Source organism: Phaeodactylum tricornutum, chromosome 9 (genome assembly GCF_000150955.2).
Source record: "Phaeodactylum tricornutum CCAP 1055/1 chromosome 9, whole genome shotgun sequence".
Taxonomy (NCBI): Eukaryota; Bacillariophyta; class Bacillariophyceae; order Surirellales; family Neidiaceae; genus Phaeodactylum; species Phaeodactylum tricornutum.
The window spans coordinates 202,106-213,769 of record NC_011677.1 but is presented as its reverse complement, the minus strand read 5'-3'; the positions used below and the strand labels follow the sequence as shown (position 1 = coordinate 213,769).

Below are 11,664 nucleotides of genomic sequence, written 5' to 3'. Positions count from 1 at the left end.
GCTAACGCTCTAAAGCTGTCACTACAAGTCGATACCTTTTCAAAAATATAACTGTACGGGTGGTCGTACGAACTATCTGTGGCAGCCTATCGAGCAATACATTCCTTAGCTCCCTTAATCTTTCCTACCTAATCACAACAAGAGGTAATCCGAGTGTATCCTCGAGCGTTGAAGGGAGGGCGTGTCCGTCCGTCAAGCTCTGGCACTGGCACTGGCACTCGCGAGACGGTTCGCATAGAGACATCACGTCACAAGTGCTGATTTGGAAATCATGCCGTACCGTTCTTAACACCTCCACCAAAGTGCGATCTTCGACCCCAACTGGGGCTCAACCAAACGACCAAAACCGTACCAACTTCTACTACATCAGTGGCACTCTCCGGGCGTTGATCCTACCAACACCAACGGTCATGACCAGCATGTCGTATTCCACTTTTTTCAAGATACCGCGGGCAGCAGCTCTCTTGCTTTTAATCATGCTGACTTCCGCCTTCACCAGGCCAATGGCTTTTGCCCCGTCGCCGTTGCCCAACCCTTCGTTTTTGATGCGGGCTTACGATTCGTGTCGCTCGGTTGCGGAGCGTCCGTACTGTACGACACTACGAATGGCAGTGGCGGACGAAGGCGACGAGAAAGAAGCCGATAAGGAAGGGGCAGATTTGGCTGCTGAATTCTTCAAAATGGCACAGCAAAAAGGAGTCGAGCTCGGATCGGAGGATTTGGAAGACGACGAAACAGACGATGATGAGGAAGAGGATGATGATGATGATGATGAAAAGGAGGAGGAAGATGACGAGGATGAGGAAGAAGTCAACATTCCACAAGGTGCCATCAACGCCTTTTTGGGGTACGATACGGGAGACGTCGGTGACAAACTCGCGGGGAACGTTTCCCTTACAGACGACCAGCTGTACAGTGAAGTCAAGGAGCGTGTGCTCGATACGGCTGGGGGCTTTCTGGAATATGTCAAAGCCGCCAAAGATGACGGCGAAGGAGAAGAAGAAGATGACGATGATGATTTTGACACCGACAGCGAGGACGTTGTCGGTGAAACAAAACCTTACGAACCGCCCACAACGATTCCCGATAGCGAACTGACTGCTGGTGAAGTCGTTATTCTGGTACTGGACGCACTGCTGAACAACGATGTCCCTACGAAAAACCGCGGTGTTGAAATTCTTTTTGGCTACAGCTCGCCGGGATCACAAATCAAGAATGAAGAAGGTCTCACGCCGTCCGAATACATGGACTTTTTGAAAGAAACGGAGTACAAGGTCTTGTTCAATCGCAAGTCCGTTTCGATCGACAAGGCAGACTATTCATTCGACGGCAAGAAGGCTTTCTTTACGGCTCGTTTACAGATAGGGGATGGTCCACTAGACGTCGTCTCGGTAAACTTTATTCTTTCGACTACTGGGAAAGAGGATGATTCCTGTTGGTTGATCGACTCTATGTTGATTCGTCCTCAGTCCATGCGTCGGCGAAGACGTAAATAAAGCATGTTTCTGGTCAACACTTGCTCGACAAATTGCAACCCTGTTTTTTTTTTATAAAGACGCTGCATATAATGTTGAAACTCCCTCTAGAAATCTAGTGTTCTCATCACTGAAGAATTCCAAATTAATTTTTACAGAAAAGTGTTACACTTTAAATGTGAAAGCGTTGGCTGTCCCATATTCGAACCAACTCTTCTAGTGGATACACGCAACAAAGGCGTCGAAAACCTTGCAACTTCGCATCAGCGAAACTGTGCAAGTTAAAGTTCTCGACATGCCAAGATGCATCTACTGCATAAAGGACGACAGGTCATTGATCGTTGCGCGAATGGCTTCGGCAAAAGACGACCTCCGAAATTTGCTACTCAGACCGTCATCTTCGCAATCGGTATCTTCGTTTTCATCATCGTCGACATCCGAGTCCCCTGCTTTTCCCGAGGAGACTTCCGTAATGCCACTATCCCTTTGCAGCGTCTGATACTGCACTTGGCGACTCGCGGGACCAGCTCCAAAAAACATGCGCAGCATATCTCCAGTAGCTCCTTTGCCGATTTCGTTGTGCAGCCACGCAATTCGATCGTCTAGTTTGGACTTTCCCAAGCGCTCACGCTCGGCCGCATTCTTCCACGAAATAGCCGATGCCTGTATGAAGCGATCAGTCGCTGCTTCCCAAGAAAATGTGGTCGCAAGCTCTGGGCTGAGTGGGTCGGGCTCGTGTGTCAACGCCCAACGGAGATTGGCGACAAACTCGAAACGATTGCGATAGCCTAAGCAATTTGGAAAGCGCAGAAAGAAAGTATTGGATGGATGTACGGGAATAATAACAAATTTTCCCATTGCCAACGCTTCTGCTGTTGTCGTACAAAGAACTGTAAAAAGTGGCCAAAACACGTGAGCAATTGTGAAGTCGCGGACAGTCAACATAAGAAAGCCCTCGCGAAGAATATAAGAACGTACCTTCCGATACCGATGGATTCACAAAGACCTTGTACTGTTCGGTCAGAATGGCGTGATCCACGCGGCCTGGAAATGTAGCTGGAATTGGCTGGCGACGCAGTTCGTGAAGTGATTTGGGGATCTCGACCGCGTTAATCGTCTTCTTAAATTGAGATAGCTTTTCTTTTGCCTTAATCTGCAGCGCTTCTAAAGAGGCAATTGCTTCGGTGGTGGCACTCTCAGTAGATGCAACATTGGTGACAGAAACGTCTTCCAGTTCGTCGACAACGCTAGCTGGCAAGTCGTCTGCTACTGAAACAGTAGTTTCGAGTACCACATTTTCCTCCTTAGACTCCGGTTCACTGCTCCTCTTTCGTCGGCCTAGATAGGCACGCATGATATCCTTTTGATCGGGACCACTTCCGTACACGTCAATAGAGAAATATTGCCCCGTGTACTGCTTGTAATCATCTTCCAGTTCGAGTAGAATATCCAGACCTTTGGTCCACAACAGCTTTCCAATAAAGTAGACTGTCGTTTCCGACGGCACTTCGTCCAGTGCCATCGTGTCGTTTGCGTAGGTAGAGGCCCGTCGCCGCCCTTCCTTCAAAAAGTCATCCCGGACGCCGTGTACATTGGAGGTTTCTTCTTTTTCGGGCGCGTATGTTTGCAGAGCGTCCGAAAGTTTGATGACTTTGTGACAGTACGCTCGTACCATAGCGGATGACATGAGCGCCAACGCGGGTGCCGTCCACAGTCCCGAGTAGTGCGCACTCGCATACTCTTTGTAGTCTATAAAAATGAAAGCCATAGCGTACGATCAGAGAAAGAGCAAGCGAAAGTGTCGGAAGCAAAAGAAGGAGAAAGAACACGGTGAGTGATACGACTCGGATACCACGTTGGACAGTCTAGGAAAGAATGGACACGGCAATCCATCGCCACGTTTCCGCGGCAGGCACGTACTAGTATGAACAATCCCCACAACGTAATTGAATCGCTTCGTCCAGCCTTCTCCCGGTGCACGATACCAGTTACAGTGCTCGGGTTCTTCCAGTACGCACACGTCCATCCGTGCCGGGTCCATGTGTTCCATTATATCCCCCATGGCGAAAACACTGCCCAAGCCAGAGTGATAGCGTGCCGGGTAGAAAAGCATACGCAAACCGCTTTGCGGACAGGCTGCATCAGGGAGACCCGCCTCTAATCGCAACCATTCACGGATGTATGTTTCTTGCTCCTGTGGAACCCGAAAGACGCGTCCGTAGACTTCTTCTTGGTCTTCCACCAATTCCAGCCACGGAATGACGAGCGTTACCCAAGATTCGGAAACGGCATTCGTTGAGTGATTTGCTGGTGTATTGAGTTGGCGAGTTTTCTCGTGTAGATAAGCCGCCCGTAGGAGCGGATTGACGGCCGTCCCGGTGAACCAGGGCAAGGCTGCCGTGGTGACAATGTGAAAGTGACGACCCGGCAAAGTCAGATCCGACTGCGGGGTAATAGCGTCCCAATCCTGGGTACCGTGTCCCGTTTCCAAGGTGGCTTCGGAACTCTCCTTCCGGAGTAAAGAGGAAGTGACGAGGGCTACACGATCTAGAAACGCGAGTTTTTCTTCCGTCGTGGTGGAATGCGAACGACTCGGTCGAGATAGGAGACTCCTTCGTTTTTTTTTGGTTGGTTCGTTCCAAGACGGAGTCGCGTGGATGGAGTTTTCGGACTCGGAGGACAGCGTCCGCTTCGCAGACACGTCCGATGCTCCGATCGCGGAATGCTCAAACCTGCCGTCATCCATCGCTACATCGTCGTTATCCATGGTACCGTTGAAAGCATCGTATGCGGGAGGCAGAGGAAGGTCCGTAACGTTGGTCTCGGGCTCTTCACTACCACCCCGTATCGTGCGTATTGCCGACACGGACGAAACGGGATCGTGGGTCAGAGGCGTGTGACTCGTCGCCGAACCTACACCGCTAGTGCAACGATCGGGATGGCTTCCCAACGATCCGTGTTCCGGCGCCGGACACGGCAAAGAATGTGCGGTTGTTCGCGTCGCCGGAGGAGCCGTACAAGCCGACGTGGGATGGACCCAGCCTCCCGCAACCAGCATGCAGAACATGCTGACGCTCTTGGCGACACCAGGTGGTCTACTGCGAAAGTCGTCTCTCATGACGGCTCCAATAACAAATTACTGTCAGATCTACCTTCTTGTCTCTCTCGCAACGAGACGCGACAATCCCCAAGGCCTCAGACTTTCTCGCGACGCTCTCCACCGTGCGAGAAAAATTGGATAAGCAAAAGAAAAAGAAAACGATCCGAAAACGGCAAAATGTCGCAGTCGCACGCAGTTCATTCCCGTGTGCGCCGCGGACGAACCATTCGGATATGGGTACCGGACGGATCGTCGACGGTGACACCTTGTGTTCGCATTTATCAGGGTAGGGTCCTATAACCGGGTTTCTTGCATTGATCGTGACTGTGCCTACCAAGTGTGACTGCAGTGTAAATTGGAATGCAGAACGTGAGTGTCGTCCCTACCATGGATGCCGTGCACTTGTGAATGTTATTGCAATAGACGGACCATAACGATGGCACCGGCGTTACCAAGTTGACTGACTCCGCACCTCTCTATCTACACACTTCATTCCCTATATCTAACTACACACCTGTCCCCTATCGATTCGTATCTCCCATCTTGCTTGTCTGGTACGGAGCTCGAGACAATCGTAAATATGGTGTTTTTGTCCACTCTCCAGGCAATCTTGGGCCGCCCCGTGATGCGTTCCATTTTTACCTTTGGTGCCAGACAGTTAAGCCAGCGTGTCCTACTGGAAGAATTTGTAATGGGCATCTTTTTCGAAGTACCGTTTGCTATAGTGTTATCCTTTGTCACCATACGCTTTGCCGCAGCCGGTTGGAGACCCAAAGCCTTTCGTTCCGACTTGTGGACGACCCTGATCATCACCATCGTGGGAGATCTCGTTCTAGAAATACTTCTGCCGTCGCTACAGTGCTTACCGCAGCATTCCGTGGATCAGGACGATCCGGAAGACGTTCCCTTCCTTTTGTGGTGGCAACAAACATGGGGGTTTCGCTGTCCCGAGCCCATGATATGGGGACGGCTTTTGTCGCCCGACGCCGTGGGGACACTCTTGACGGTCCGTCTCGTCTTCCTCTGCCTCGGCATATATCTTGGTGAGTCGTTCCTACCCGTTGCGTTGACGGGTGGAATCGCCTGCGGAAAGTCTACCGTGGCCAAAATGCTCGTGGATCCGCAAAAGGCGCATCTCACACCGTCCTCGACGGCGAACAAGAAACACAAACGGGGGAAATCCCAACAATACCACGGGAACTCAAACAATAGCAATTCGTTCACGGCAACCGACGCAGCTTCCCTCGCTCCGTCCGGTACGAACAATAGCAGTGTCGTGAACACGCTCGATGTCGAGGACGACGGGACCTTTCTAGTCATTAATGCCGATAGTATCGCACACGAGATTCTCTTGCCCAGGGAAATTTTGGAAGGGGGCACATTCGGTAATGTACGCCACCCAGTCGATGAAGACGGTTTGCCGAAACGGTTCATGGTATCCCCGCAAGATTCCGTGTATCGAACTATTCTGGACGCTTTTGGCGAACCGGCCGCGCAATCTTCCAATATACTGGACGAGCACGGTTGTATCGATCGCCGCAAATTGGGTGCCGTCGTTTTCCCCGACCCCATTAAACGCGGCCGTCTGAATCGCATTATGCACCCCCGCATTATTCTGATACTACTTAAACGACTCATGCAGGGAATTTACTGGGAGTATGCCGATATCGTCTGTGCCGACGTGCCCTTATTGTTCGAAAGTGGACAGTTGCGACGACTGTTTGGCCTGACGATTTTGGTTGCCTGCGATCCGGATGTGCAATTCAAACGTCTTCGAAAACGTAATCCCGAGCTCTCGGAATCCGAATGTCGAGATCGGATACAATCTCAACTTCCGCTCGATCAAAAGATCCACATGGCGGACCTCGTCATTTGGAATAATGGCGATGTGGAAGCTCTCGCCTTGCAAGTCGAGGCCGTACGAAGGGACGTCATGGGACGCGTGTACGGCGTTGGCATGAGCTTGTTGCAAATGTTATTGCTAGTAGGTGGGTCACTTTCGTTGGCGGTGTCGTCCAAGCTGTTTGTTCCGGCAATAACGCAGTCCGACGTTGAATCCTAAATAGAACAGTGGTTCGTCCAGTTCGTTGACCAAGAAATCAAACACTTTTCATCATTTACGCGCCTGTGGGAGTTTTTGACAATATGACGACTTCTGCCTCACGAACATCTACACCAAGTAATTCGTGTTGAAACGAACTGTGCTACCCACGCTTTATTTTTCCAGGCCAAAGGTTACAATTGGGCCAGCCATGTGAGTCTGCTTTTTCATAGATGTATCTTTCGTATTACACACGTTACGGTATCCATGATTTATTATACACAAAGCATCTCATCGCGTTCAACGCGTTCCAACTGCATTAGAGCCTCTTGAATACCAAGGTGGTCTTCGTCGAGGTTTGCGCACCGGAAGATTTCCAAAGCCTTTTCAACCTTTTCGCGAGCTTCTTGAAAATGACACAGACGTAGGTAAACGCCGGCCATTTGGACGTACGTCTCCGCAACAGCCGGGTGTGAAGTCCCTACGGCCGACTCGATCAATTGCAGCGCTTCGTTCAAGCATTGCATGGCACGTGTGGTATCCCCGAGGGCGTTTAAGCAGTACCCCTTCGTCACAAGTGCTCTCCCCAAGTCAACATGCGTCTCACTCAAAGAGTCACGACGAATACCAATGACGACGTCGCAGATCTCATTGCCTTTCTTAAAACGTTCACGATAGGCGTATATTTTTGCTATCTCATGAAGTGTGGTCGCCTGTTGAGGATGGTCGGTACCGAGAAAATCCAATCTCATGTAGTAACAGTCCTCCAGCTGCCGCAGTGCGTTCGCGTGATCTTTTCTTCGTGCATATGCGCAACCAATACTATGGAGGGTTTCCGCGATGTTTGGATGCCTGGAACCATGAACTTTGTGCTGCCATTCTAGAACCTCCGAGAAAATAGCGAATACTGAATCAAGCTTTTCCTCGTTCAATGAAGACAAATTTCCAATTTCTCTTTTCGTTCGTAGTGTTGCGGCGTGCTCATGCCCCAGTAAGCGAACCTGTATGGCCATGGCTCTCTTTAGCTTAGACATGGCTTGCTCATGATGGCAGAAACAAACCTCCACCAATCCGATCTGGTACAAAGCAGCTGCGACCGTCTCGTGCTCATCACCGACTTCCGCTTGAAGCACCACCAATGACTCATTCAAAAGCGTGAGCGACTCCTTCCAACATCCGAGATGGAACTTAACGGTGCCAATCAAAACCCTCGCCGTGGCTACCTGTATCTTGCTGCAACCGATCTGTTTTTGAAGCTGGAATGCTCGGTCATAGTATGACAGCGCTTCGACGTATCTTCCTGCACGAGAATTTAACATTCCAAGACTGTTCAGTGTCATCGCCATTTCCTCCTCGGGGTTTAAAGAATCTATATTTCTATTTTCGAGAAAATGCAGCTTCTCCTCAAAAAAGCAGATTGCCATTTTGTAGGAGCCGAGATCTTCGTGAGCTCGCCCGATAGCGTCCAGCATGCCCGCCTCGATAAATGTTGCGTAATCCTTTTTCCCTTGGGTACCGCTGAAGGAATTTCGCTCACGGTAGTAAACAGAGCCAATCAGACATAAGGTCTGCGAAACGGACGGATCTTTCAGTCCTTCCCTATGGCACTTCTTAAGAACCAGGAGCGCCTCCTTGTGACATTTCATAGCGACACTAAATTCGTCTTGCGCCGATCGTACAACTCCGATGCAGTTCAGAGACTTAGCAGTCTCCTCGCTGTAATATCCATATATCTTTGTTTTGGCTCGAAGTGCTTCGGTATGGAATGAAAGGGCGGCCTTGTACTGGTGTAGCCCCATGTAGATCTTACCTAGAAGCTGGTTGCACTTGGCAGTACCCGTCGTGTTCCCTGTCGCTTTTTGAATTTGCAGTGCCTCGGTAGCCGACTCAATAGCCGACTTAGTCTTACCCTTCGACATTTGAACTAGTGCAAGCTCAAAAAGAGTCTCGGCAAGCTTTGGATGTGCTTTTCTACCTTCCAGATTCTGGACTGTCAGGTGCTGTTCTCCCAAATCTATACCAGCTTGCATGCAAATGGGCGATATACTTTTTGAGCCGGACGGCAACGCCTTCCTGTCACCTCTATCTTCCAATATTGCTGCCATACGAGATGGTTTCACTTCCTGCGTTTTCAGGATTTGCGTATCGTTTCGAGATTCCTCATTGTAGCCACCAAGACTGCTTTGACTGCCTTCATCGATTTCTGACGGAGGCTCTTCGTTTTCTAGTGGGCATGAACTCATTTTGGAATGAATGGCCTTCGCAGAGAGAAACCCTTCTGCTACTTCAACTGCCTGAGAAACGTACTTCGACGGAAACCATCTGTCAAAGCCTTCGACTGAATCGCCCCACCGCCATTCCTGACGTTGGTTGGGAGGTGTTTTGGGTCTGTCAAACACCGTCGTGATTTGTGATATATCATCCCATGATCTCGTGGAAAAACTCACATAGGGGACAGGCCCGACAACATATTCCTGGTCCACGGACGTGTGATAGTGTTCGTCTAATACAAGGCTGGTTAGCTTTTCAGTTGAGGATTCCAGACCTCCATTCTCAAGAGCATCGTCTGAAGGCGAAGATTGAACGCCCTTGCGTTTCCAGCGAAACGATTTGCCGCGAATTTTTGGCAACCTTTGTTGACGTTCATGGACGGCTGTCTTCTCCCTCTCTTTTGATGGAAGAGCTGATCTGATTTGCATCCCTCGACACGAATTTTTACATGGGATGCTAGCTGGGTCCATATGATCAGGAGGCCTGCGGTCCTCTCTACTTGACGTAGTGTTCGCCGTAGAGGTTGGCACAGTCAGATCCATCGTAAGTACTGCACCCTCAAGGGGTCTTTCTTGCTTGTTGCCGAGTTTAATATTTCTCAATAGCGAAGCTTCTCGTACTTCCTCCGGTAAAATTGTCTCTTCCTTTGGTAGACTCCCAACCATTGCCGCAACGGACGGACTTCCGACGTGGATTGTGCCCCAATCGTCGATCTTCGAAAACGGATATCTCAATACATCTGCCGATGAAATATTCGAAATGGGAGCAACATAGCCGCAACTCTTAGATATACCACCGCACAACACGGTGTTTTTGACGTCTCGACAAGCAGCTGAGCACGAAGCATCGTCACGTGACCCCGTGGAAACCGACATATCCACCGTGAAGGGGGTCAAATCTCGACGTTTGTCGGCGTTCAACTGACTTTTATGTTCACTACGTACTCCATGAATCATTGAAACCCCCGTTTCGTTCATGTCCTTAGTAGAGAATACCTGGGATTGTAATTGTTCAACTTCATCGTCGCCCAGAAGCTCTCGCAGGACTTCCAACGACAATTTGTTCGTAGGGAGTGTACGCAGCCCTTCTCTTGTATAGCTGTACTGCGAAGTCACGGAACTCGTGTAGGAATCATCATACGACGAATCATCATCGTAATGATTTTCTCCTCGCCGTTGCAAATATTCCACACGTTGCAGCAGGGCCATGACTCGTTCTTCACTGACGGATCCTTCTTGTTTGGAGGCTTCTACTAAGCACACGGTGGCAGAAACAAAATCCTGCAGTTTCAAATGCGCCTTGGCCAGCTCGTAAAAGACACACGACTTGTCTTCAACTAACACACTTTTGTCGTTATCGCCTTCCAAACATTTATAGAGAAATGCGATGGCTTCTTCAAAACGACCTTGTTCCATAAGATTCGGCACAATAAGTTGAAGTATAGCAGTGGCGTCGCCCTGTTCAATATCTAGGGACTCGGACGTGAGTTGATTGGCATAAATCATTTGCGCCGCCTTGTACAGGTCCAAGCTTCCCTCGATATTGCCTTGGCTTTCGAGGATACGGGCCACGTTGAGTAAAGACTGCGCCACACCCGCATGACAATTGCCGAGTACTTGACTCCTAGCGAGAACAGCTCGTTCGAAACAAGCCAAAGCTGCTTCCAGATTTCCAGCCGTCTCGTACGCCAGCCCAACTTGATCCAATTCATACCACAGTACATCTTGTTCTACGAGTTCCTTACCGATACCTACAGCTTTACTGTCATTCTCTTCTCCCATGTGGCTTCTTTGTCGAAGATCCAAGGCATAGTACAACGCTTGTACAGATCGGTTAAGGTCCCCCCGGCCGCGATACATTTCCGCTAGCAGTTGCAAAACACGTGAGAGACGGGGCATGTCTGCGTAGAATTTTTCTGAGTTTTCTTCAAATTGTTGCTGTCCAATTTCCCAAGCCTCTTCAAGGGCTTCCAGCGCATTATCATCGTCATGAGTAGCCCTATACATGCTTCCGACGGCTTCCAAAGAAATCATCATGAATTGAAGATGTTGTGCCCTAGAAATTGGTATTATGCAGACACCTTCACCTATTTCTGCTGCCGATGCCGTTTCCGAACAAGCGGAATTATTGCTCGAGTAGTTCGGTTGCCATGGCTGCAAATCCTGTAACACTGACAGGAACTGCAACACCATATCGTGACAGTGTATGGCGGAGTCGAGATCCTTTTGATAGAAGCGATGTAGATTGGCTTGACTTTGGATAACTTCGATTAGATTGGCATCGATGCATAATTGCTGCGATAGCTGTGCTGCTACCACTGTTGCCGCGCGTTCGAGTACAGATTTGGGTGATGCTTCGCAGCTAGAACGCGAGTTAGGATTATGCTCTCGCTGACATGGTGTACCGGGAGCCGAGGTAGAGTCGGACGGTGACGTCGCCGACAGTTGCTCTTGAGCACCTCGATAAAAATGCTCTGCTTGCTTCCAGCACTGCATAGCTTGTTCGTATTGATTTTCGATCTGATGAATGGTTCCCATATTGCGTAAACAAGACGCAGCGTTGCAAAGTGAAATGATCCAAGCCGAATCGATGTTTTCACGGTCGACATTTGTATGACGAAGCTGCCGCCGGTATCGTGTTGCCGTGCTAGTTGTACACTCGTTACCAACTGGCAGGTGGCTCCTGTTGCCGTCCTTTGGATGTGGATTGGGTCGGTGTTGAAACAATGCAAGCGCGGTGCCAAAGGCAGACAAAGCATCACCGTAACGGTGTTGGTC

At 49.8% G+C, this 11,664-nt stretch overlaps 3 protein-coding genes across 3 annotated transcripts; 2 read left to right on the top strand and 1 right to left on the bottom strand.

Annotated features, from left to right (window-relative positions):
* Positions 1-410: 410 nt before the first annotated feature.
* On the top strand, positions 411-1,604 carry PHATRDRAFT_46084 (predicted protein; the record flags this gene model as incomplete). Its single annotated transcript, XM_002180557.1, has 1 exon — positions 411-1,604. One exon carries the CDS (start codon positions 411-413, stop codon positions 1,494-1,496), a length of 1,086 nt encoding a protein of 361 aa, XP_002180593.1. The 3' UTR covers positions 1,497-1,604.
* Positions 1,605-2,123: 519 nt separating this feature from the next.
* On the bottom strand, positions 2,124-3,897 carry PHATRDRAFT_12884 (predicted protein; the record flags this gene model as incomplete). The annotated part of the gene is made up of 4 exons (XM_002180355.1): positions 2,124-2,365; positions 2,454-2,531; positions 2,796-3,224; positions 3,396-3,897. Coding segments are annotated over 4 exons (1,251 nt in total), but the record flags the coding sequence as incomplete, so codon positions are not given.
* A 1,729-nt stretch (positions 3,898-5,626) lies between these two features.
* PHATRDRAFT_12589 (predicted protein) lies at positions 5,627-6,496 on the top strand (the record flags this gene model as incomplete). The annotated part of the gene is made up of 2 exons (XM_002180556.1): positions 5,627-5,689; positions 5,921-6,496. Coding segments are annotated over 2 exons (639 nt in total), but the record flags the coding sequence as incomplete, so codon positions are not given.
* Between the last annotated feature and the right edge of the window lie 5,168 nt (positions 6,497-11,664).